Here is a 27,243-nt window from a genome sequence, read left to right on the forward strand (position 1 = left end):
CACGCCATTACTAACAAGGAGGATACATCCAACCCCTTTGTGCCTGGAGTCCTTCTTTTTGCTCACTTTATGCACCAACTAAATTGTGAAATGGACTTGGACACTTCACCAAAAAACATGCGCCACACATATTGCACCGTGTAGCATTTTGCAAAGTTTATTGATGCAAAGCAGGTCGCTTTCTGGGATCGGGGTTGGACTACCAATATGTAAATTAGGGTACGACTACAGGTGTGTCCTTCATGCTCCCACTCCATCTGCATTATCCCTGTAATTATAGGTGTGAAGTATATAGCAACCTTGGCTTTTGAAGTAACCTGCAAAGGACTGGTGTCCCATCCAGAGGGAGTTGTAGATTCACATCCACATCATGCAGCGGTGTCCGGTTGTAATCACTATGCCAATGGGTCTCGTCCCCTTTATTAGTCTTATTTCTTTATCAATGTGGAGCTAATCATCATATATGAAGCAGCAGGACCTTCGTGGCCGGGACGACGGTGGGGATCGAACCCACACGGCTCACACAAAAGACCGTTCCTCTACCAGGTCAGCCAAAGGGGAACTCCCCGTTAGCCAAGCTAGCGGGAACGTCTTTTCAATTGGGACCCGGGACTTTCATCCTGCTACACATATAAAAGTAAAGACTTTAATGGCATAGCAGCCTAACACTATCTGACGAACACCCATTTTCAAAATTTGCTCGCAAACAAGCAAGACAAATCTGTTTTTAAGCAACCTGTACGCTAAGTTAGCCCAATCCAAGCTAGCTGACTGAACAAACTATTGCTTTCAACATTTAACTATGTTAATAAGTGAATTATTTGAATGGAGGCCATTTGTTCTATCATGTTTCCTTTTACACATGGCTGCCTACTGCAGGGTGTTTTAGAAACAGTTTATACTGATGTCGAGCAGAGTTTTATACAACAGGATGCTACATGCTAATATAACATCATCACCGCATCTCAGCTCAACAGCATCAAGGTGGCTTGTGATTAGAGACTGACATAAATTTGTGTGTCAAAGTTAATCAGTGTTGCATTCAATGCAGACTATTGGTCCTTGGATTGTTTGAGTGAATTTGGACCTCTTGTGTAAATCTGCATATTGTGATGAATATCACTGAAATGAACGGGAATTTGCTCCAAAATGTTGCAGTCAAGCCCAGCAACTGACTGCCGTCCTATCAGGGTGTACCCCACCTCTCACCCTATTACTGCTGGCACAAGCTCCAACTCCATTTTATATACATATATTTTCTATGCATATAAAATGTTACAATTAGTGTTAATTAACACACACTTATAAAGTATATTATCTCATTTCAAAGAGATTTACTGCACTCCCTTGATAAAAAGAATACATTTTATTACACAAAATACAGAAATATATGAACACATTAAAATATTGAAGTATTTAACATCAAAAATTACTGACATATGTAATCCATCCTATTAGCTATACAATAATGTTTTACTACATCAGATACAAACAAGTGGATACATTGACTTGGATGAAAAAAACAAAACAGCATGTCTTTTTTTTTTACTCCACATATGAATAAAACTTCATTTGTGTTTTTGATGGGTCCAATTATGTCCTGTGGAGTGAAGTTCTTTCAAATCCAGATGTATCTCTGTTATTTGCCAGAGTACCAGTCACCTTGTCCTGTGAGATAGGAATGAAACAAATGATCAGTTGTCAATTTCTTACTTGTAAATTCATAGAAGACTAAAATGATTGTCCTTGGTCCAGCGAGACACAGACACCAGTTTGACCAGCTAATGCTTAACTTAGACATGTGCGTCATACATCACACTGACAAAGTGAGGAACCCTGGGGTGATTTTTGATCCCACGTTGTCCTTTGAACTACACATCAGAGAAATCACTCGGACTGCTTTCCTCCACCTTCGTAATATAGTGAAGATTCGTCCCATCCTGTCTATGGTTGATGCAGAGACTCTGATCCATGCATTTGTCTCCTCTAGACTGGACTACTGCAATATTCTGTTGTCTGGTTTACCACAGTCCAGCATTAGGGGTCTCCAACTGGTTCAAAATGCTCCTGCCAGAATTTTGACAAGAAGCAGAAAGTTCAACCACATTACACTGATTTTGGCCTCCCTTCATTGGCTTCCTCTGTGAGGCCTGACTTAAGGTTCTGTTACTAACTTATAAAATTATTCGTCCTTACTTTGCTGACCTAATTACGCCCTACGTACCGGCCTATGCTCTGAGTTCTCAGGACATAGGACTACTTTGTGTCCCTAAGGTTAAAAAATCTTGCGACTGTCTTGTGGAATGATTTCCCTGAAGAGATAAAACAGTCAGATTACGTGGAGACATTCAAGTCCAGACTAAAGATGCATCTTTTCTCGCGTTCGTATGGCTGGCATACCGGTGTCGTATGCAACTATGATTCATCTACTTTCAAATCGTATTATTAACAATGGAAAAGGTCTCAGTCTCACTTTATCTAAGTTCTGGGTCTGTTAGTGAAGCACAGGGCTGGCTACCGGTGATCACTTTAGTAATCTCTTTGCTTCCCTGTTGATTTACTGCTGGTGGACCAATACCTTAGGTGCAGTTACTATAGTTCCAGCCGACTGATTCTGCTCTTTTTCTCTCTGTCAGAGGCACAGACGACCACTTTATTGGATGCTGGCCCTGCACCCTACGACCTGACGGCAGAGACTAAGCACCAAGATGGACTGTTTTTATCTCAATAATAGACTCTGTTTTTGTTGCTATTCTGTTTTTTCTGGTTCTTCTGGTAATCAGTGGGTCACCCCTCTGAGTCTGGCCTGCTTGAGGTTTCTTCCTCAATAATATCTAATAATACCTGTGTGGTTGTTCAGGAGGGTTATTAAGGTTAGACCGTACCCGTGTGGCTTTGTGGTTAGCACCAGATGTGGGATGAAGTCACCATCAAGTCACTCTCAAGTCATGAATCAGCAAGTCCCAAGTCAAGTCTCAAGTCATAATGACCACCAGCCAACACTCACCCAGTACCTTATGCCCACTCTATGAGCAAGTGCCTGAAGGAAACCAGGAAGCATACAAGAGCCACAGCCAAAACCTTCATAGATATGTCCGAGGGTCTTCAGTTGACCACCCATGTACCTCAACTCCTTGGCCATGGGGAGAAGTAGAGCAAATAGAGAGCGCTGCAGTCACTGACCAGATCACTGACTACCCCACACCCCCTCCACATGGTGTACTGAATGTAGCTTTTAGCTAACATGCAATTAAAATGAAACAAGGCTAGAAATGAACCTGGCTGGCTCAAAAGCACTATGGAAGCCCAGGCCTCCAAACCCCATAGGCAGACTGTCCTACAAACCCTACGTGTATAGTTATGACATCAATGTATGGCTTTATTTATTTGTGCATATTCACCTTCACATTACCAACCATTTCCTCAAAAGACTTGAATGTGGAGGAGTGTCTATGGGATGAAAAAGACAATGTTCATACATAGTGTAAAATTAATTTTATCTTTAAAGCTGTCAGAGTGCTTGGAATGATGGAATTACGTTTTATACCTCATAGTTGGCACACTTATGGGGTGGTTCAGCACACTTCAGAGTCACATTGAAGAGAAAGAGTCATATTATACAAACAGTTTTACAATGACATATGTCACACAAGCTTAAAATGAGCTGTTCCATAGCTTTGTTAGTGTAACGTCAGTAGTTATAGCTATTAGAATTTCATTATATATACTTTTAAGAGACTTGGTAACATATTAGTTTGTTGAAAATGACGTGACCTCTCAATAATAACTCTACAACAGCGTTTTAGGGCCACATTAAGTTTTTTTTAAAGACTTCGAGAATAAAGTTGTAATGTTACAAGAATAAAGTCATAATATTATGAAAAAAACTTATAATATTACAAGAAAAAAATCATAATTTTACGAGAAAAACAGGGGGGAAAAAAAGCTTAATTCCGGAAATGAAACATTGACAGCACACAAAACAGCCTCCGTGACAATTCTCCTCTCTGCAGTTTTTCCTTTCATAAAATTACATCTTTATTCTCGTAAAATTACAACTTTATTCTCCTAATATTACGAGGTTTTTCTCGAAGTCTTAAAATTATGACTTTATTCTCGTAATATTATGATGTTTTCTCATAATATTAAGACTTTATTCTCAAAGTCTAAAAAAACAAAAAATTTCAATGTGGCCCTAAAACTCAGTCGTACAACTCCATACACAACCGGTAATAAAAACTTTACAATCTTCTCCAATACTGCTCAAATACCCCATAAACCTTATATTTCATACCCCATTAGCATTTGGCTGAACTAATACCTTAGGTGCTTGTCAACTATTGGTCAAAACTCACATAACTTCCCACTGTAGCCAAGTGCTTGCTCACAGGGGGTCGTTTTGACCGTTGGGGTTTTACATAATTATTGTATGGCCTTGCCTTACAATATAAAGCGCCTTGGGGCAACTGTTTGTTGTGATTTGGCGCTATATAAAAAAATTGATTGATTGATTGATAATACATTCATTTAAGACAAGTTTATCAGGACATAATCTTACCGCGATGAGCTGGGAAGAGACAGCGTTCTGTTGAGTTTGCAGCGTGGAGATAAGCAAACACGGATAACGTCACACTTGAGTGTACACATGGAGGAAAACAACATACTTATAGGCTTTGCTAACGAAGTACGGCTGTACTGTGGTCACTGGATTATGGTGCACTTACAAGATAATGTAGAACAAGGCAGATGGACTTCACAGCTGAAGTGCCCTATTTTACACCTGGTACAAAGTGACACATAGGTTCAACTTGATATTTAGAGTGTAAAGTGGCCGTAGGTGAGTTTTTCTGTATATATGTGGCCCTGTGATAGATTGGCCCTCTGTCCAGTGTGCATCCCACCTGTTGCAGAATGATGGCTGGGTATTTCAACCCCAGGAATCCCCCCCCCTCACCTCCCCATTGACCCTTAATTGCCATAAGTGGGTATAGAAATTGACTGAATGAATAATTAATGCAATTACTGTGGCTTTAGCAGCAGTGTACACTTGATCCCAACAGCTCTCAAAAGCTAAGCAGAGAAGGTTCCTGATTAGTACTTGACTGGGAGAGGAGATGAGATGAGAGACACTTTATTGATCTCACAGTGGAGAAATTATGTTTACACTCCAGTTACCTCAGACAGCAATTAGTCCACAATTATTACTTGTTTACCATAATAATGGCACACATCAGAATTAAAGACAACACATACACATTTGACATTGTTTATGTGCACTAAGTTTAAAGAAGTCCGTTATCCGAATTGAGGCAAGTGGGTGAAGTCCACACAGCAACCCTGAGATGCGCCGCCATCAGCTTGGGGGGAAGAACGGGGGCCGCAGCTAAAACTGCACCGCCCCCGCCGAAGGGGAAAGGAGTGACGTTAGCAGGCGCCGGAGAGGGGGGTGTTGATGGGGGATAGGAGGTGGGTGGGGGGAGGGAATGGAGCATGCTTCAGTCCTGTGAAAAATAGTTTATTGTCTTTGTTGTGTGGGCCGCCAGAAGAGCAGGTACTGCTGGCCCACCACCAGAAGGCGCCCTGCCTGAAGTGCGGGCACGAGAGGGCGCTGCCGCCTCAGGAACAAGGGGTGGTGACAGCTGTCACCCATCATCTGTGACAGCTGTCACTAATCCATACATCTGGTATAAAAGCAGGAAGACACCTCCACCAAACTGCCGAGATATCATCTTCATTTGGAGGTAATACTCTCAGCCTTTTTTTGAGATTTATAAATCTGTGATTGTGAGTGTTTGCAGGAGAACCGGTCGTTTTTGTGGAGGCTGTGCATGACGGCGCTCCTTTTCCTCTGAGACCACTGCAACGTGTTGAGTGAGAGATGGAGGTGGCATTCCCACCATTGTTACTGGGTGTTCACACACCCACCCTTTGACTGTCTTTTGCTTTCTGCCAGCAGTACCAGATCCGACACGCCGGAGAGGGGGCCACCTGGGGACTCCGGGACTTGGCGGCTCCAGTATTCCTCGGGTTCAGGTGGCGGTGGAAATCGTGTGGTTCCGGTTCGTTTCCTGACGGGCGTCTCCTATCGTCGAGCCTGCCCACACGACACCTTTATTAATCGACTGTTGCACATTCTGATTCTGCTGTGTTTGGTTGTGACATTCACACCAGTAAAGTGTTATAATTTGACTTCTTCCATTGTCCGTTCATTTACGCCCCCTGTTGTGGGTCCGTGTCACTACACTTTCCCAACAGTCTTTATGAGTTGAAATAAGAAACAGCCAATGTTCCCCAGGCCGAAAAAAAATTCCTCTGGAGGAAAACAGTCGGGCAATTTGACCTTCAGGCTTCATAAGCCTGTAATGTTATGGTTTAAGCAGTGAAAAACACTTTTTAACAGTTCCACTTACACAACCAAACCCCAATTATGAATTAAGAATATTCCCATTTATGAATTAAGAATATTCACCGGCCTCTGAAATCTTCAGCTTCAACTGCAAGGCAAGCATCTGCTCCAAGATGTCATCCAATTTGCATCTGAGTTCAAGAGTCATCGCAGTCTGAGAATGCACTGCCTTGCCAACCTCTTAATCATGACGGACAAGCGAAGGGCCGTGGTTCTTGATACCGCCTTCTTTTAATTTTCTGGTAGATCAGGGCAGCACATAAGCCAAAAAATACCAGCCCTGCTACCATGAGACCAAACTGCTGAGGTAGACTTAGGACTGTACGTGTTTCTCCAGGTGGAACTGCAGTTGTATCAGGAAGGGTATCCAGGATAAAACTTGTACCAAATCCTGTACTGGTTCCGCTGTGGCGACCCTATACAAGCGGTGTTAGCCAAAAGACGAACTACTCTGGCTTGACCTCCTATCTTCTCGATGTGATGCTCGTCGTCTTTGCATGATGTGTTGATTTCACTCATTTTGTTAGTGTATATGCTACAACAGGAACAAACGTGTACAATTTATTGTTATTATTATTTTTTGCAGTAGTTTTTGACTGGCAAGCTTTATTCAACAAAATGTTAATTGACTTAATGTTAACAGAATTAAATTTAGTGGAAGCTAATTGATGCGCTAGTGGTTTTCAAAGTTAGCTGAGAAGCTAATCCGCTGACAAAAAAGTTACCTGCAGTAATTAGCTTTGAGCCCACCACTGAATCCGATGTGTGCGGTGTGGGACATAAAGCTTGTTCCTCTTCATTAGTTACATAAACTATTTATTAATTAAGAATGTAGAAATCTCCCAGGACCCCACCGTAATAATATTTTTGAAGCATCTTTCTTCCTAACCCCAGTCATCTCCATTCTGTCCTTCTTTACAGGTGAAATAGCAGGAAAAAGTTTATGTGCTATCAACTTGTGCATTGTAAAAACATCGGTAATTCAATATTTGGCCCCAAAATAGCCAGTTCTGAATGTACCTCATTTCCGCCAGCCTCTTGGTGATGGCCACACCCATATGTGACAGCGCTGTGGATGTAACCTGGCCGGCATTACAGAGACTCTCTCTTGTCCTTATGTAACTTCAGGTAGAAAGAAAGAGAAGATGAAAGACATTTGTTTAAACGAGGGTTGGTTGGAATATTTGTTGGATTTGTTTTACAACTCCAGCTGTAGAAGGTGAGTGGACCTTGGGCTGCCTTGAAACTGGGATATTTCATTCGTGAGAGAAACACACTCTGCTGTCACACAAGTAGAACAACTCTGAAAATATACTGAATTGTATAACATATTGCTATATTAACATACTTTACCATCGGGAGCTCATGTCCGTTTAGAATTGAGTTTATTAACAGGATAAAATGGATCCACAGTTAGTACTGTTGCCTCACAACAAGAATGTTGTGGGATCACTTCCCATCTGGGGTCTTTCTGTGTGGAGTTTGCATGTTCACCACGTGTTCGTGTCGACTCTCTCCGGGTGCTCCAGCTTACAAAAACATGCAGGTTAGATGGATTGGTGACTCTAACTTGACCGTAGGTATGAGTTTGTCTGTCTATATGTGGCCCTGTGACAGTTTGGCATCCTGTCTTGGGTTTACCCTGCCTCACACCCTATGAGTGCTGTGATAGGCTCCAGTCCCCATGATCCTGAATTGGAGTAAGCAGGTCTAGAAAATGAATCAATTATTTTAATGATTTATTTTGCAGTTGACACTGGTTTTAGACTGTAAAATTTACAGGATTTTCTATGAAGATATTGACATGTTTTACTGGATTTTTACTGAATAATTATTGCAACAACAGATGCCAGTCTACCCCGTAAAAACAATGGAATTTCCAGGTTTTTTTTACTGCCAATGTTTTTCTTGCCAACTCACCATACACCCCTGTTTTGACAAACTCTGACTTCTATCTGATTCCAAGCATGAAAATAGAAAACTGGCTGAGAAGGGAAACAACATCAAATCAATAATGAAAGAATTCTATAGGCAAACCAGGGACTGCAAAGAAGAATTGCATAGACCTCAAAGGGGACAATGTTAATAAATACAAATATATATTTTTAAAAAACATGGTCTCATACCACAAGGCATCATGATGAGCCTGTGAACCTCTCAGCCAAACCTGAATCACAAAGAAAGCACAATTTGGCGTGAATTTGCACACACCAGATAGACAGTAAAACACAAACGTCAGCCTTCTACTGCCCATCTATGTCTTGCTCCCATTTTCAACCAACACCACATCATGCCTTTGCCAGGTAAAGCTGCTGCTGATTGTGCCACATCAGGCAGGGAGGCTATTAACAGAACACAGATCCTGCTTGACCTGGAAAATCCCGTCACCTGTTCCTGAACAGAGATCCCTCATGAGCATGTCACCCCATTAAAAAACCCCAGTGTAATCTTTGATGAGTGTCTGATGTAAAAAAAAAGAAGCAGCACTCACACATTGGAGTGACTGATGTCCTCCAAAGTGGCTGTGGCAGTGAGGTATCTGAAGATAGCAAAGCAAGTTGGAAGATTATTAGCCCAACTTCAGAGAGAAACCATGACCAAGTCAGTTAAACAGGCGTGGATGTATTGGGGGGGGAGGGTCAGTATGACGAAGATCACATTGTGATGATGCTACACTTACGGAGATCTGAACCTCCTGCCATCCTCTGGACAGGTTGTGTTTGATGTTACTGAGAGGACCCATCCCCAGCTGTCTCCTGATATCTGCTGCAGATCTTTCTTTGGCCAAAAGCACCTGTCGCAGAGTCAGGATTTCTTCTTCTGTCTGCCTTTTACAGAAGTGTACATTTTAGAATGATGACATCAGATCAGGGGTGTTGCTAGAAATTTAGGTGTTGTTGTTGGGGGGGGGTTGGTATCTCTGTCCACTTTGTGTTTTTCTCAGTTGCTTTGGCACAATCCTCAAATGAAACCTAAACTTGACGAAAACAACATATTCCGCATTCATATTCAGCATTTTCCACAAGTGGTTACTTCTGCACATCAATTTTTTTATTTATTATTATTTTGTTGTTGTTTTGACAGTTCAACAAATCATTCAGTGCAATTATCAATTGTGTCTTTCCACTGTAAACAGATTTCTGTTCTCACTGACATAGTCTTACTTTTCAAAATGTAATACTTTACTCATAATGACATTATGTTTGTCCATACAAATGTCAAAGTTTTACATGTTATAAATTCCACTGGCATAGAGATGCAAATTCTGGTAACAAATAGTGTGTTAACTACATCATACGGTGCGTCCAGAAAGTATTCACAGCGCTTTACTTTTTCCACATTTTGTTATGTCACAGCCTTATTCCAAAATGGGTGAAATAAATTTTTTCCCCTCAAAATTATACACACAATACCCCATAATGACAATGTGAAAAAAGTTTTTTTTTTGCAAATTTATTAAAAATAAAAAAAAATCAAGAAATCACATGTACATAAGTATTCACAGCCTTTGCCATGAAGCTCAAAACTGAGCTCAGGTGCATTCTGCTTCTACTGATCATCCTTGAGATGTTTCTTCACCTTAATTGGAGTTCACTTGAGGTAAATTCAGTTGATTGGACATCATCTGGAAAGGCACCCACCTGTTGACATATAAGGCCCCACAGTTGACAGTGCATGTCAGAGCACAAGCAAAGCATGAAGTCAAAGGAATTGTCTGTAGACTGACGTGGTCCGTCTTTAGTCTTCTCGGGATGTCGTCTTTTAGATAACACAAACTAATTGCAAGTGATATGCTAGAAAAGGACACAACACTTTAGAATAATTCAGCCTTAAGCAAGATAAAATGCACAGAGTTTTTAAGTTTATTTAAGCCTTCGACACAGAGCTTAGACAAACTGAGTCCTCTAGAGAGACTGAATATGACAACCGCGCTCATCTATTTATTGGAGACCCGCGGGCATCGCTCCTCCTTCGACTTTTTTATTTATTTCATTCCCAAGACATGGTTTTCTATTGGAAGCGTCCTCTAGTGAACCCTAAGCAGGTGTTAGGCCATTATTTCAATGTGACAAACGCTCCCATTAAAACGTGAAGGATTTACAACTGATTTTTTTAAAAGACCTTCAGCCACAGGTGCAGCTGGCCTGAGGCCCCCCGCACGTGGCCTCAGCCACAGGTGCAGCTGGCCCGAGGCCCCTCGCACGTGGCCTGCGGGAAAGCACCTAAAAGGCCTTGGAAAGCCCCTGACAGACTGAATGACTAATAGAGCCCTTTTTTTTGGGTTGAACACCTGCTAGTTCAGCCAGAGGACATACAGTTCGGATCAGGACACTTGATAGTTCATCACAGTTCAAATATGGACCTAAAAATTCTTCTACAGTCCCTCCTCTGGGACTCGAAAGAGTCCCATTACATCAACTATACTCTTGGGTTGTTTACTGACAAGACATCTTCATTTGTGCATTGCAATAATAAAAAAAGAAAAACACATCACTCGACTTACTGATAACTCTGGTGCGGATATGAATATCAGTGATACTTCACACGGTAAATATATTGAAGTGCAGGTGAACCTACATACTAAGGCACAAGGTGAGCAATTAGCTGGATTATATCAACGCAAGGTGACATTCAAACATTGAGTTTTGGTGTAATTCAAGGCACTTAAAATGGCCACATAAAACAAGTTACAGCAACTTCTTAATCATGGCAAAGTAAAGGCTTTACATTGACATCAGTGCAACCAATCATCTTCTGGCATCTATTGACTCACTCAACCAGAGGCTCCAACCCATTATACTTGGTTCTACATATTATTTTGTTAAAGCATCACACATTTATTATTTAAATGCATCAAATAACCCCTACGTTACCACTATTTAGTCAACCAATCAAGAAACTATTCTAAGGTTAGCGCAGCTATGTCTAGTTAAATGATAAACACCATAAATGGTTTCCCTTCATGTCCGTCCTTAAGTCATTTGCCTTAGTCAATCATATAATGGTTTTCATTATAGGCCATTTCTCAACATTCTCCACTTTGTTTTTCTTCTTTTTCAGCTTGTTTTCTAATGCCCTTTTTGGCCAGATGCCAAATTTAGGCGATGCATGTCTCTTGAGGCATGCTATAATTTAAGAAAAAGGGGTCCCTATGGTGCATCTTTACTACTAAATCTCCAAACACGCCGTGTAAGGGTCCCCTTTTTATAACTTTGCAATGTGATATCTATGTGTACGCATTTAGCTTTATCTGTGTTACGCAGATGATGGTAAGGACAGACATTTACCCGACCTTCGTTATTAACATATATCCTTCTTTGTTTTTATTTACACTCAGATTTCTGAAACCAGTCCGCAATTCAAACTCAAGAACCAAGATCATAGTCCGTTTTCAGTGCCATTACGTCAGTCCGCGCTCCTCAGCATTTACTCAGCGTCTGAAGTTTTGGGAGAAGTTGGGGGATATGGGGAGGTTGGCCTTTCAGGGGTAGTGGGGGGAAGGATCAGGAATTCTGGCTTTCAGACAGTCGTGCAGTTCTCTGATGGATCTTTCCAGCTCCTTGTGCTGCTTGGCCAGGTTGTACAGGGCCCCCAGAGAATTCTTGCCCACATTCAGGGTGGTGGTGGCCAGCCCTAGCTGTTCCCTCTCCATATGCTCCATCATGCTGGCTAGCATGTCCATACTAGACTGAAGACCACACAGTTGAGTATGGAGGCCCTCCTGAGCACAAGAGATGTTGGCATTGTCACGGTATATCCTTAACAGGTATGCAGCTGTCTGACTCAGTTGTGGCATGATTTCCTCAAATAGCCCATGGGGAATGTGATTTGTGAGGGGCAGGAGCTGCTCCAAGGTTTTTAGAACAGACTCTTGTGGAAGATGAAGCTCTCGAACCAAGATTGCCATGTCCAGTGGGGTGACCATGACCAGATTAAGGTTGTGCAGTCCAGGGGACAGGAAGTACAAGGGGGAAGGCATTTCGTGTGTGGGGGGAGTATTGTTGATGTCGCACAGGCAAGTGGTTGGGACACTCTGGGCATTTAGCAGCCTGTACAAAGCTCCCCTCTGTCCTGGTGGGTGAGTTCGGCTAAGGTCCACCCCTGCTGATCCTCCTCCAGAGGCACTGGGCTGATCAGAATATCTCTCCTGCCTTGGGGGTGGAAAGCTGGGGACAGGTCCTAGCAGTGAATTGGGTCTAGGATGCACTCGGGCGGTTGCTGCATATGGCCGACCTTGGCTGCCTCCCCTGGAGGGTATCGTTGCCACTGGCACATGTGACTGTCTCCATGGCATCTGCGGAAGGGGTGTGTTCCTGAGTCCAAAGGGTCCTTCAGGTGATGGTGGAGTCCTTGGGCCGACTCTTGCTGCAGGCAGATTCTGTGAAGCCGTCATCGCCAGGTGCTGGAACGATGAAGATCCTTCTGTTGCCAACTGGTTTAGCTGCTGGATGGATGGCGGCTGTGGCGACCAATCATGTCTCGACCATCCCTCCTGTATATCCTCTTCTCCAAACAGTTCTGAGAGTCCAATCAGACTTGATAGAGGCAGGTCAGGCATAGGTCCCTGATCAGGGGAGTCTGGTCTCTCAGCCATACTCCTGTGTCCTAGTAATATACATATACGTTCATTATTACAGCTCCATGTCATTCTTTCAGATATTGTCTATCCTATCCCTCATTTTTGTGGGTGCATGTGTGTGAATGTAAATGTGCGTGCATGTCTTCTTCCTCGTCTACAATATCACCAAGCACGGTCCATCCCAGTCCTCCCTATCTGGGGTGTACGCCACAATATTAGGGAGCTGGGGGCTGTCGGGGAGGATAATTGGTATTTCATCCATTTCCATATATTCTGGTTCTCTGTCTGTTTCGTTTGTGCTTTCTTCTAGGGCTCGGATGGCTAACAGTGGGAGCTGTCCTACTGTGGATGAAATCAATTTATTGACCAGAAATTTTATCAAGGGAATACCACAACATATTACCAGCAAGACCGCCACCCCTGTTAGTGCCAAGATTACACCTATCTGATATAACCAGTCTTTCCATGATATCCAACCTCTCCTTAGAGCCCCAAACAGTGAAAACAGTGGGCCAATATTCATTCCATTCCCTACAATGTATCCAGAATCGTCAGTTTCATTTCTCCCTCCTATGGAGTTACTTAACAGTTCCTGTTGCATCTCTTCAAGTGTGATTAAGAGCTCTGTCAAATTTCCGTCTTCCCCTGTACGCATGGGAATAGCTGTGCAACATTCGGTGGCTTTGATCATAATACAAACTCCTTGTTCATCAGCCATCATCATCTCGATAGCTAATCTATTTTGCATTGTCATTAGCGAGGTGGCGTGCAGTTGTTCGGTTAAGGCTCCTACTGCTGCCAATGTCCAGTTCAGGTATCTTTGCTGATTATACCACAAGTAATTAATCCACTGCACCTCCTGGAACCTAGAACGGATTTTTGGAGTAACCCCGAACAGAGCCAATGCCCATCCCCATTTATCCGCGTCTTCATCTGCTTTAACTCTGCTACTGTCTATGGCTTCTAATTGTCGGGGTATCCCTTCTGGTATCCCGTTTCTTACTGTGATGTTGTAGTCTGTTTTAAACGTCATTATTCCTCTTTTCTTACGAAGTTTCTGTGGCATGGGTTGTATTGAATTTGGCATTTCAATTACTGTTATAGCTCCTGTGAGCATCACAGGAGCACAAAGGCCTTTCCAATTAGGGGACAGCGATGACAGGAGTTTCCTTTTTTGTCCGCATATCCAAAAGATGTCAGCCAAGGGTACCGTTCCCTTAGCTAAATTTGGAGTAGATACCCATGAAGCATGGGTGAGATTCAGTCCAATTACAGACCCCCCTGTGGCCGGTACTATTTGTTCACACTGTATGCCTGCTGCTGGCAGGGTGTGACAGACGGTAATGTTCCATGCTGTTTTGGCCGGTTTGTATTCTTGCTGCTTTTGCATACACTGTATGTGGTGTTTTGGCTGGGTCGTCCCTACCTGCCAATCGCTTATGTATTGTGCTACTAATCCTTTAGCTATACAGAATGGGTGTATCATCCCTTTCTCTATTTTAATCATAGGTGGAACGGTTCCTTCTGTACTTAGGGGCACTGGACAAAGTTTACTGTCGGCAGCATATTTTTCATCACCTACTGCCATTTTCATAACACATTGTGTATAGCATTCTGCTTGGTCTGAGTTATGTTGGGGGCTCCTATAACAGTTGTTGATATCAGGTAGGGGTTTAGCCTGAGGTATCACACCTTTCCGGTGACAGGCTATGCACGGCTTTTCACTGATCTGCCTAGCCGAAAATTTCAACCATTGGTAAAATAGATTGGTCTTCAACCCTTGTGTACGGGCTAGGTCTGTACTGGGATCCCATCTCCCTACGTGACTGCTTGTTTCTAGGCTTCTAATTGTCCTCTTTTTCCTTGGTTTGATTTTTACCCATTTTGTGGCTTCATGTACTGTAACAGTTACGTCTTGCTTGGTTTCCCTGCATCCTCTTTTATCACAAATTACCTCTATGTTGAGTGTTCCCTCCTCTTCACATTTGATGCTAATGGCTTCGCCTAATATGTAATCCCCCAGCTTTCCCTGTATTCCTATGTTCTTGTAGGCTTTTGATTTAATGTATACCAAATTATATGTTTTTCCTGTGTTTAGAATGCCTTGTTTAGCTGCTATTGCGGCCATGGCCACGGCACAGTCCATTGTATGTTTTGGATGTCTATTTTCTCCCATACTGACCACCAGTAGTATTGTCAATCCCTTGAATAATTCCTTAATCATTGCTCTGATGACTGTTGAGATGTGCTACTAGATGTGCTACTGAGTGAGCCGTCACTAGATGAGCTGTCACTAGGGATGTGTGGTGTATCTGTGCTTTGTCTGGGTTGTACTTCCTGTGGTTCTTCTGTCGGTAAATCTACTAAGTTGCTGTCCGAGTCTGATGTCTCCTGTGGCCTGTCTATCTGTCGGTCTGTATTTCTGTCTGTCTGTTGGCCTGCGTCTCCAGTTGTTTCTGAGTCTGCATCTGAGTCTGTCGCTGCTCTATCTGGCAGGGATCCACTACTCTCTGAAGCTGTGCGTCGTCTTTGTTCAATCAGTCTCTGTGAGCGCCTTGGCCGGTGTTCGCCTGGCTGCAGGGAGGCGTGGCCTTCCCTTGGTGCTTCTTCTGGCTGCAGGGAGGCGTGGCCGTCCCTCGGTGCTGCTGTAGGGTCTCTGGCTTCTCTTGCTTCCCCCCTTGGCCCGGCGGCTCTGCCAAGACGAGCTTGCCGAGGCCGCAGGGGCGCTGGGCCACAAACCCTACAGCAGTGGTTTAAATGAAACCAAGTGTCCTTACCGTCTACTTTGACTGCTGTACGTGAGGCAAGAATAACTTTAAAAGGACCTTCTCGGCGGGGCCTGTCCCACTTCTTTTTGAACACTTTGACGTAAACCAGATCACCAGGCTGGATGCTCTGATTTTCGAGTGGAATCTCTGCTTCTCTGTCTTCTGTAGCACCTTTGACCTGCAAAAAGATAGTTTTGTGTATTTGGGTTAACTGTCTCAGATAATTATGCCATTCGTCTTGTAGCTGCTCCAGCGATGGTCCTTCGTAGGGTCCTCTCAGGTATGGAATAGGCATCGGCCGACCTGTAAGAGCTTCAAATGGTGTCAAATGGGTTAGTCGGTTAGTTTGTGAGCACATTGACAATAAAGCAAGCGGCAACGCATCCAGCCAGGTTAGTTTGCCATTGCTGTCTGCTATGATTTTTGCTAGTTTGTTCTTTAAAATGCCATTAGCCCGTTCCACCGCCCCATTTGATTGAGGGTGATAAACACACCCAAACTTCTGTTTGATACCCAATTGTTTGAATGTTTCTTGTGTAACCTTGGCTACAAAAGCCCTACCGTTGTCAGATGAGATAGTATCTGGAATGCCAAATCTTGGAAAGACATCTCGGCACAGAAATTTGGCTACCGTTTTATGGTCTTGATTTGCAGAGGCTACTGCCTCAATCCATCGGCTGAATCTGCATATCACTACCAAAACATATCTCATTCGTTTAACTCGGTTTTCAGCTCCCATGTCTATGAAATCCATCATAAGATGTCTGAATGGCCCATCAGGGACCGGAATGTGGGCTAAAGGGGCTGTGAATGATTTCCGGACATTGTACTGTGCACATACCTCACACTCATTCAACAACCGGTCCACTGTAGCTGCCATATATGGTGACCACCAGACAGCTTTTAGTTTGTTCATAATTTGGACTCGCGAACAATGATTGGGTCCGTGGGCCCAAATGATTGCATGTCGTAATAAATTGGTGGGTAACACAAAATGTCCATGACTACTGCGCCACAGCTTGTCCGCTGGCCCCTGACTGCGTGTCTCAATAGCGCCTCGTTTAACCCACATTCGTTTTTCTTCTCCACTAGCCCTACTTTGAGCCACTATCAGTGCGTCAAGTGAAACCAGTGGGGCACAATCTTGGATGGTTAGCAGGGGAAACATATTTTCTTCTTGTGCTCCTTTGCGAGCTGCGTCATCTGCTAGGTTGTTACCTTGAGCTATGATGTTATTATTCTTTTGATGACCTGCACATTTAATGATGGCTACCTCAGACGGTAATTGGAGAGCTTGTAACAGTTGGGAAATCGCTTCTCCATGAGTGACAGGGGTGCCATCTGCTCTCAGGAATCCCCTTTGTTTCCAAATGTTTGCATGTACATGACATACGCCATAAGCGTAGGCTGAGTCTGTGTAGATATTAACACGTTGATCTTTAGCTATCTGGCAAGCCATAGTTAAGGCTTTGATTTCTGCCAGTTGGGCTGAACAAGGCTGATCAATTCCTTGGGACTCCAGTAATTCAAAGGTCTCGCCATCCGTGTTTAGTTTAACTATCCCCATACCCGCATGCAATCCCGCGGCATCCCAAAAGCATGAGCCATCCACGAACAGGGTTAGATCTGCATCTATGGCGTGATTATACAAATGTTCTCTGGCTCTCAAAAATTTCTCTGTCTCTGCCACACAGTTATGTGGAGTACCATCTAACGGTGTGGTCAATTTGGTGGCAGGATTCACTGTGTGACAACGTTGTATTGTTATTTCTGGGGCGGACAACACAACTTCATATCCAGTGCGTCTAGCTTGTGTTAAGACAAAACGTTGACTGGTTAGCAGGGCATGTAACTGATGCGACGTGTACAACGTTACTGCATGTCCCATGATTATGGATGATGCTTTTTGAAATGCAAAGGCAGCTGCTGCTAGACCCTGATAGCATGGTGGCAATCCTGTTTCAATGTTGTCAAGCTTTGTACTATAATAGGCCAATGGTTGTTTTCCTTCATTTGTTTCCTGCATTAGTACAGCACAAGCATATCCAGCTTTTTCAGTAACATACAAATGGAAAGGTTTCCCATAATCTGGGTTACCTAACGCGGGAGCAGATTGCATGTCTGTTTTTAGGGCCTCAAAAGCTCCCGTTGCCTCATCTGTCCAGACGAGGAGAGCTGCATTGCTTGTTTGCCCCACTGCTCTAATCATGGCACGCAAAGGTGCAGTTTTTATAGCATAATCACAAATCCACGCCCGACTGTACCCTGCCATCTCAAGGAATGAAAGCATCTGTCACACTGTTTGGGGTTTGGGAGCCTTGATTATAGCCTCCACTTGGCTTGGGGCTATACATCGCGTGGTCCCACACAACTGTCTTCCCAAGTATTCTACTTGTTGTTTGCAGAACTGCAATTTGTCCTTACTTACTTTATGACCTCCATCTGCCAATGCATGCAATACAATTAATGAATCTTTTTCACACTGTTCTTGAGTCTCTGATGCAATAAGGAGGTCATCCATATATTGCACCAATGTACTGGGTATGTCAAGGTGTTGTAAATCTTCAGCCAGGACTTTGTTAAAGATGGCTGGGGACAGGTTCAGTCCCTGAGGTAGCCGTGTATACGTTAGCTGTTGTCCCAGAAATGTGAATGCAAACAAATGTTGTGAGTCTGGGTGCACAGGCACACTGAAATAGGCTGAACACAGATCGATTACTGTGTACCATTTTGCTCCAGCAGGGATGCTTGATAGTATAGTATGCGGATCAGGTACTATAGGTGCATCCATTTCTATTATTGCATTGATAGGACGCAGATCATGTACCAGCCGATACTCTTTGGTATTGTTTTTAGGGATAGGGTAGATAGGAGTATTGCATGGGCTTGCAGTTTTTATTAAAACTCCAGCTGCCATTAGTCCCTTAATTACTGGTTTTATGCCTTCAATAGCCTGAGGTTTTAATGGATACTGCCTTTGGTGAGGCAGTTTTGCTCCCGGTTTTACTTTTATTTTTACTGGTAAGGCTGTTTTTACTAGTCCTACGTCTGTTTTGCTTTTGGACCACACCACTGGTGGTATTTGCTCTAACAATTTCTCTTGTTGGGCCGATAACACCATCTGTCCCTCTGATCTAGGATTGAGCTCCACTTTTTGAGCTATAGCCTCATCATTTACTTTTAAATTAATTCGTATAAACTGCTGGTCTTTTGGCAGATGTACTTGTGGACTTTCCATGTTTTGCCATTCTTCAACTTCTGAGGCTGTCTTTACCATTGGACCTAGGTCATGGGATTCGTACTTTTCTGAGACTAAAAGGGTCACATGAGGCGTGGCATTCGGCACTTGATACCATTGTTGTTCAGCCGAAGTTAGCTTGACAGAAGCTGCGGCCCCTTGGGGGCCTAAATAAATTTCTGTGGTGGTTATGTGAAACAGCCGTTGATTCATCAATGCATCCCAGCAGCATGCATAGTCAGTTTGTTCTTGTTTGGCATCGAACATCAGGGTGACATGTAAAGGTAAACTAGGTGTATATACTGCTTCATAGTGTTGTTCTGCCCAGGGCTTCCATTTTTTCCCATTCCAGTTGGAGATTTGAATTTTCTGGTTGTAACTTCAGCCAGTATACCATGGGTTGCACAGGTCGGACCTTGTTTTCCATGTCCATAAGCACCATAATGTTGGCGAGTGCTTCGTCAGGAAAGTGTATTTGCAGTCCTTGATGGGTACACACTATCTGGGTTTGTAGCTTACATAAAATGTCTCTTCCCAGCAAATTCACAGGTGTATTTTGTGAGTATAACAGGGGTGCTTCAATTGTTTTTCCTGCAATCGTTACAGGAAGTGGGCATGTAAAAGGTATTATTTGAGTTTTCCCAGAGAAGCCGATGGTCTTAATTACAGACCCAGAGAGGGGGAGATGAGCGCCCATTTTCCCTATGCAAGAGTATGTTGCCCCTGTATCCACCATGAAAGGGAAATCTCTGTTCTGTATATTAACGGTGACGGTTGGCTCCTCCTTAGGTATCATCGAAATAGCCAATGCCACCGTTTCCCCCTCTGTCTTCTCTAGGCCTCCCTATTGCCAATAGGCAGAGGGTCCAACCCAAGGTCGGGCCGGACAATTTCTCATTCGATGTCCAGGTTGTCCACAGCTCCAACACTCATTAGAGGGTTGATCCCCTATTGGTGGTGTTGATCCCATAGGCGGTCCCGCTTGACTGTTCCTGGGAGCTGAGTTCTGGAATCTGCTTCCAAATGAAGGTTGGCGAGATCCTCTTCGCCACCCTCCTCTTTGACCTTGAAAGTTCCGTGACTCTCCTCTCCACCCATGACTGTAGGTGGGTCCATTTCCGGGTGTGCCAGTGCTATGGTAGTGATAGTGATGCTCCACTGGTGCTGAGACTTCTCCTGTAGGAGTGCTTCCTGCTGCTCCTTGGGGGCTCTGTGTGGCTGTTACCACAGGTGCCTGTATGGTGGCAGCAGTGTTTGCCGTAAGGCCCGTGCTTGCCGGCTCAGAAGGAACAGGGGTCATCATTGGTGCCTGGGTCTTTGTTTTTTCTTTCTTGACTTTGGTTAGCTCTCCCAACTGCATCTGCACCAATTTTTTCGTCAGGGATTTTGCTGCATCTTCTTCTTTTTGTTTTTCTTTCTTGTAGATTTCAAGATGGTGACAAATATGCTCAGAGTATAAAGCCCAATTCATTTTTGATAGTCCCACGACTCCATCTAGGGCTTTCTGAACCTCATCTGGTAGAGCCTTTTTTACACTTATTTTAAACAGGATTTCAGTTGCTGGAGAATGGTTCCATGCATTTCCTGTTTCCTCCGCCCATCTCTTCTGGAATCGGTGCAGGAACTTCTTTGGGCACTCTTCAGGTGTCCACTCCTCATCATCCAATTTAGAGGGATCCAAGACCTCAGGGTACTTTCTTCTCAGTCCTTCCCACATGGAGTTTCTATAGCGATTAAAGGGGACTTCATCATGTTGATTAGTGCCCATCATCTGTGTTAGTCCAACCTTTCCTGCTAATTCTTCAGTGTCATGTTTTCCCATGACATGCATTAGCAAGGCTTTTATGTCACCTAAAGACAAGGTTACCCCTGCAGTGCCTTCTTCTAAGGCAGTTATCCATCTCCCAGCTCCTTGGGTGATGTCTGGCAGCCTGTTGGCCAGCCCCACCATGTCTGTCCAGCTCCATGGGGTATACACATGATGACCATTTCTAACCACCAATGGGCATATGAGGTCTTCGTCCTCCTTCTGTGGGGGCTCCATACTGTCTTCCAGATCGAGTGCGACTGACTGGTTCCAGGCAGTCTATCCAGTTGGTTATATCCTGTTCTAAAGCCGCTATGTCTTTGGCTACACATTGTTGTCTTTGCCTGAGTCGGGCCTCTTTTGCACTCTCAATGACGATCTCACCAGAAATTTTTCGGGTGGGTGGCTCTATAATGTGATTCCCTTGATTGGGCGTCGATTGTTGTAATATTCTTCTTTCCTCGGCGTCCCTATGTCTTTGTATTCTTTCCTTCGCTAGCCGAAGTTGCTCAGCTAGTTCTTCATTATCTCTTCTGGCCAGATCCAGTGTGTCACAGAAGCTCTTGTGCCACTCTTCGGAGCCTCTATAGCCTGTGAAGGTCCAGTCGGCTGACTTATGGTGGGAGGGGACGGTTTTCAGTGGACCTCGATGTACAGGCGGAGCCTTCAGGTCTCTCTCTTTATCCTCGTCTGCCTCCGTGTCACTGTTATTTGTGGCCCCCCCTGCTGGTCGTGGTGAGCGACCACTTACTTTCGGACTTGGAGACCTTGTATGATCCATTTGACAGACTGAGGACCTGTCTCCTTGTGGCTCTCGAGCTTTTAGTGTCAGTGTGAATTTGCCCTCCACATCCATGCCTTGGTCCTCTTCACGAGTTCCTAATACAAATTGTCCAGCTGTCTTTCCCATATCATGACGTTTATATGGGGGTGGCTCTGCTTCCCAGCTCGGTGCACTGGCTTTAGTGTCTTTGGATCTTTCCTCTGTCATTTTTTCTCTTTTCTGCTGTAGCCTCTGCGCTTCCTGCTTGAACAAGGCCAAAACTTCTTTTTCTTCAGTGCATTTTTTGTTGTTATTCACGTTCTTCTGCTGATCTTTAATTTCTTTTTTCTGTATTTCTACCGCAACTGCTTCACACATCACCGGATCAAATGATCCCTCCAAAGGCCACTGCCTGCCCCCAGGTGACCTTTTGTGCCACTTTCTCATACATTGGTTGGCCTTAGTGCGTTTTCCTGGATATTTTCTTAGTACTAAGTCTAGCGGGGTACTTTCCCGACCTTGACCTTGAGAGTTACCCATGTAACCCTGACAAACGCTATGTGAGGTGTTTCTATGGTGTTCTGGTAGTCCCTCAGGGGCTGTCCTGATCCAGACCAATAACTTGCCGGCTGTAACACCTGTTTTGTATTTTAAACCCTTAAAAGGATTACATTTCCAACTGTTATGCCCGTCTTCTTTTTCTTTAACTAAATACGAAAATTTACCTGTTTCCCACCGAACCTTCCTTGGGACCACAGTCAGAGTCAACCTAGGAAACAGTTCTTCACCTGGATCGGTTGGCAGTGTTATTAAATGATTTAATGGTATGCTAATTTCTTTATTAGGATCAGCACAAAGCAGCTCCAACCACGGGGTTAAACCCTGATGCCACAGACGTCTTATCAGCAGCTCCCAATTAATTAGAGGGAATTGTTCTTTCTTTTGCTTCAGATTGATTACTTTAGTAATCTGCCATAATTTCTGATTGATCTCTTGTTCGTCCTGTCAGTGTTCTGCTCCTACACTGTCAAAATAGGTCCTTTCCAGCCAAAAATGTGTCCTGATTCCCTGGGTTTCGATGTCTCCGTCAGTCAAGTAATGTTCTGGGAGTATTATTTCATTATCACTTAAGTCTCCCATCAATGACTGTCCCAAGCATTGATCAGTCTGTCAGCTTTTTCACTATAATCTAAGCTTTAACTCTTTTGATTTATAACCAATTTTATTTCTTACTCCTCTTACAACCCTAACACTTCCTAATGTCTTTTCTCTCGACTTTCTATTTTCCTTCTAATTTTTTACCTTTCTGCTTCTTGTCTTTTTCTGCTATGTTTGTTTATTAGTTTTCTTTCTTTGAAATAATATCTTCTCTGTATTTACATAGCAGTCTCTTTTCCTGTCTTTTTCTTCACCGTCTCTGTTTCACACTTTCCTCTCTGCCTGTCATGCACCTCCCAAGTCCTTCTGTTGGGTCTAAACACCTCCTCCTCGTACCTACTCTTCACATTAATCTTGTATGTCAGCCAGCCTGCAAGCCCTCACAGCTTTGCCTGCAACTCCCCGATTACTCTCCGTTCTCCCACACCAATCTTCAAAAGCTTTATACACAAAAATTATTAAAAAACAACTTTCTATATATCTCTATCTAGACTTCTGCCACTTTTCACTCTGCGGCTTTAAACAACCTTTTTAATCACTTAACACCAATGTGTTCTGTTTAAATATGTATCTCTTCTTCACGTTAGACAGCTTCTCCGGCGCTGCCAGCAACTTCATATATTATTTTTTTACAAGCCCTCTTTGAGCGTACAATATTTCATTTACTTCTACGCCTTACCGCGCCTCGCGTGCGTATCCTGTGCTTAATATATTACTTTCACCAGCTCCTCTCTGAGCATACAATATTTCATTTACTTCTACGCCTTACCGCGCCTCGCGTGCGTATCCTGTGCCTTTCTGCACTTTCTTCTCTTTTTTTCTTCACTTACTGAGCTCCTTGTGAGCTTAATGTGCCTTTGCACTGAAAATACTCTCTTTTTCTTTCTTATAAAAAACTCATATTACTGTGTACTTAATTACTTATTCTTCTCCCACGCCCCACAAGCGTGTATTTGGTGCCTACTGCACTATTTCTGCTTCATTAATTCTCATGTATTCTGCACTAACTCTTCATTCATTTTTTTTTTTTTATAGTTTTTCTCTTTTCTAAAAAATGACGTCCTTTATTGAGCTCTTTTACTTACTGTCAGCTGTGCTACTTTGCACTTTTCTCTTTAAATCTCTTTATCACGTACGGTATTTCTACTGCACCCCCCTCAGGCGCTTATCTGTGCTTCCTCTGCACGTATTCTCTGTTAAACTCTTTTTCTCACTTATTTCACTTCAGTCTCTGTTAAACTCTTTAAATAACCTTGTATTACCTTGTATCTATTTGTCAGTATACTCCCCTAAATTAACCCCTACAGCGCATGCTATCAGCCGGCACGTTAGTAACGAATTTCAACACCAATTATCCCCAAGCATCCAGGTTAGTTTCTCCACGCACTCTTTTCCGCACCAGAGTTCATGAACATTCCTGACCTTTCACTCACACAGACATTCTTTTTCCCGGGAACACACACACCTTCTGAGCATTTTATCTACAAGGCCTGATAATTTTCAATCTTATCTTTTTTTTTTTTTTTTTTCTTTTATCAATTTTCTTAGTCCAGGTTCTTTTGGGTAAGAGGCAATTAAAAAATATCACCTGTCAACTTGGGCGGAAATCCCGACTCACTCCTCCAGATCGTGCAGAAGTTATAAAAGGTTTCTGCTTACCTTTTAGTCGTGATCACTGTTATTTACGGTCTGGAGGGATGAGCTGGACTGCCCCAGGCTGCCGGAATGCCCCTGGACCCTCCTGAAGCTGGCTAGCCAAGTTCTGACGTGGTCCGTCTTTAGTCTTCTCGGGATGTCGTCTTTTAGATAACACAAACTAATTGCAAGTGATATGCTAGAAAAGGACACAACAGTTTAGAATAATTCAGCCTTAAGCAAGATAAAATGCACAGAGTTTTTAAGTTTATTTAAGCCTTCGACACAGAGCTTAGACAAACTGAGTCCTCTAGAGAGACTGAATATGACAACCGCGCTCATCTATTTATTGGAGACCCGCGGGCATCGCTCCTCCTTCGACTTTTTTATTTATTTCATTCCCAAGACATGGTTTTCTATTGGAAGCGTCCTCTAGTGAACCCTAAGCAGGTGTTAGGCCATTATTTCAATGTGACAAACGCTCCCATTAAAACGTGAAGGATTTACAACTGATTTTTTTAAAAGACCTTCAGCCACAGGTGCAGCTGGCCTGAGGCCCCCCGCACGTGGCCTCAGCCACAGGTGCAGCTGGCCCGAGGCCCCTCGCACGTGGCCTGCGGGAAAGCACCTAAAAGGCCTTGGAAAGCCCCTGACAGACTGAATGACTAATAGAGCCCTTTTTTTTGGGTTGAACACCTGCTAGTTCAGCCAGAGGACATACAGTTCGGATCAGGACACTTGATAGTTCATCACAGTTCAAATATGGACCTAAAAATTCTTCTACAAGACCTTCGAGACAGGATTGTCTTGAGGCACAAATCTGGGGAAGGGAACAGAAACATTTCTGTTGCTTTGAAGGTCCCAATGAGCACAGTGGCCTCCATCATTCTTAAATGGAAGTAGTTTGGATTCACCAGGACTCTTCCTAGTGCTGGTCGCCCATCTAAGCTGAGCAATCAGGGGAGAAGGGCCTTAATCAGGGAGGTGACCAAGAACCCGATGGTCACTCTGTCAGAGCTCCAGCATTCCTCTGTGGAGAGAGGAGAACCTTCCAGAAGGACAAACATCTCTGCAGCAATCCACCAATCAGGCCTGTATGGTAGAGTGGCCAGACAAAAGCCATTCTTTATTAAAAGGCACACGGCAACCCGCCTGGAGTTGTCAAAAGGCACCTGAAGGACTCTCAGACCATGAGAAACAAAATTCTCTGGTCCGATGAGACAAAGATTGAACTCTTTGGTGTGAATGCCAGGTGTCATATTTGGAAGAAACCAGGCACCATCCCTGCAGTGAAGCATGGTGGCGACAGCATCATGTGTGGGGATGTTTTTCAGCAACAGGAACTGGGAGACTAGTCAGGATTGAGGGAAAGATGAATGCAGAAATATACAGAGACATCCTGGATGAAAACCTGCTCCAGAGAATTCTTGATCTCAGACTGGGGCAACAGTTTATCTTTCAGCAGGACAATGTTCCTAAGCACACAGCCAAGATATCAAAGGAGTGAATTCAGGACAACTCTGTGAATGTCCTTGAGTGGTCCACCCAGAGCCCATACCTGAATTTGATTAAACATCTCTGGAGAGATCTGAAAATGTCTGTGCACCGACGCTCCCCATCCAATCTGAAGCTTGAGAGGTGGAGCAAAGAGGAATGGGCAAAACTGCCCAAAGGTAGGTGCACCGAGCTTGTGGCATCATATTCAAGAAGACTTGAGGCTGTAATTGCTGCCAAAGGTGCATCAACAAAGTATTGAGCAAAGGCTGTGAATACTTATGTATACGTGATCTTTTTTTATTTTTAAGAAATTGTCATTATGGGGTGTTGTGAATAGAAAAATTAATCTAGTCCATTTTTGGAATAAGGCTGTAACATAACAAAATGTGGAAAAAACACTTTGAACACTTTCCGGATGCACTGTAGATTGACCAGCAGCACTTGCTCTCACATGAATTTACAGGTGCTATTCATAATTGTGGCTATAATCATAAACATGCTAATGGAGCTTGAGTATAATTTTAAAAAGTACAGTTCAAAAATAAATGAAAAAATAAAACCTGTGAATCACTGTGATATTGACATGACAACTAAACATTTTGAGCACCTTGTATGAAACCATCCGTGTTAAAATAGGCATTGACAAAATTTAATTTTGAAAATCCTTATTGTGTTTCAAAAAGAGCCAGAGCAAGTTAGAAAAACTCTAATTAATATGCTATAATAAACAAAGTTGCATCACCTTTGCAAGCTCAAGCTGTAAACTGTCTAAATCTTCCTCTGTTAGTTCTGACGGTACACATTCGCTTTCTGTTAACGTGGTAGAGAAGCCCGTTGACATGCCAGTGAAACCTTTCAAATACAGATGAAAAATAAATCAGAGACAGAGACAGAGAGATTTAGCTTTTTTCCAAGTATCCTAGATATCTTCAGTCCAAGTCTCATAGTGATCTTTAATTTATACCCAAGATATCTTTAATCCATATTTCATATCCTGTTGTACCCAAATTTCCTGGCGAGCCTCAATCCAAGTCTCCTATCTTGAATCTATCTCCTGACTATGTTTAATCCATTTCCGATTGATAATTTGACTTGTTTACAAGGTTCTTTTTCCCTGCATATGTGCAATTATCATGTACTTTATGTTTGCTGTAAGCACATTAATACAGAATTCCAACAAATGTAGATTGACTGTAGATATGTGTGTAGATATATATATATATATATATATATATATATATATATATATATATATATATATATATATATATATATATATATATATATATATATATATATATATATATATATATTCCATTTTCCATTTCTACCGGGAACCTTCCACACTGAAAGGCCAAGTGCATAACCACTTGGCTTTTCAGTGCGGAAGG

The 27,243-nt window shown here is 43.2% G+C and overlaps 1 protein-coding gene across 1 annotated transcript; it reads right to left on the bottom strand.

The window, feature by feature from the left end:
• Positions 1–1,547: 1,547 nt before the first annotated feature.
• LOC117514477 (tumor protein D54-like) lies at positions 1,548–26,746 on the bottom strand. Its single transcript, XM_034174957.1, has 8 exons — positions 26,595–26,746; positions 9,081–9,230; positions 8,898–8,944; positions 7,427–7,528; positions 4,559–4,585; positions 3,548–3,583; positions 3,402–3,450; positions 1,548–1,668 (listed from the first exon to the last, which is right to left on the bottom strand). Exons 1-8 carry the CDS (start codon positions 26,691–26,693, stop codon positions 1,594–1,596), a joined length of 585 nt encoding a protein of 194 aa, XP_034030848.1. The 5' UTR covers positions 26,694–26,746; the 3' UTR covers positions 1,548–1,593.
• Between the last annotated feature and the right edge of the window lie 497 nt (positions 26,747–27,243).

This window comes from Thalassophryne amazonica, chromosome 7 (assembly GCF_902500255.1).
Source record: "Thalassophryne amazonica chromosome 7, fThaAma1.1, whole genome shotgun sequence".
NCBI lineage: Eukaryota > Metazoa > Chordata > Actinopteri > Batrachoidiformes > Batrachoididae > Thalassophryne > Thalassophryne amazonica.

Bases quoted from the DNA above. Each gene is read 5' to 3' on its own strand.
- LOC117514477 (XM_034174957.1), bottom strand. From the start codon at position 26,693: ATGTCAACGGGCTTCTCTACCACGTTAACAGAAAGCGAATGTGTACCG. The intron at 9,231-26,594 runs GTGATGCAACTT...TGTAAAAGGCAG, and splicing joins TACAGCTTGAGCTTGCAAAG to ACAGAAGAAGAAATCCTGAC. The intron at 3,451-3,547 runs GTATAAAACGTA...TTCATCCCATAG, and splicing joins ATAAGTGTGCCAACTATGAG to ACACTCCTCCACATTCAAGT.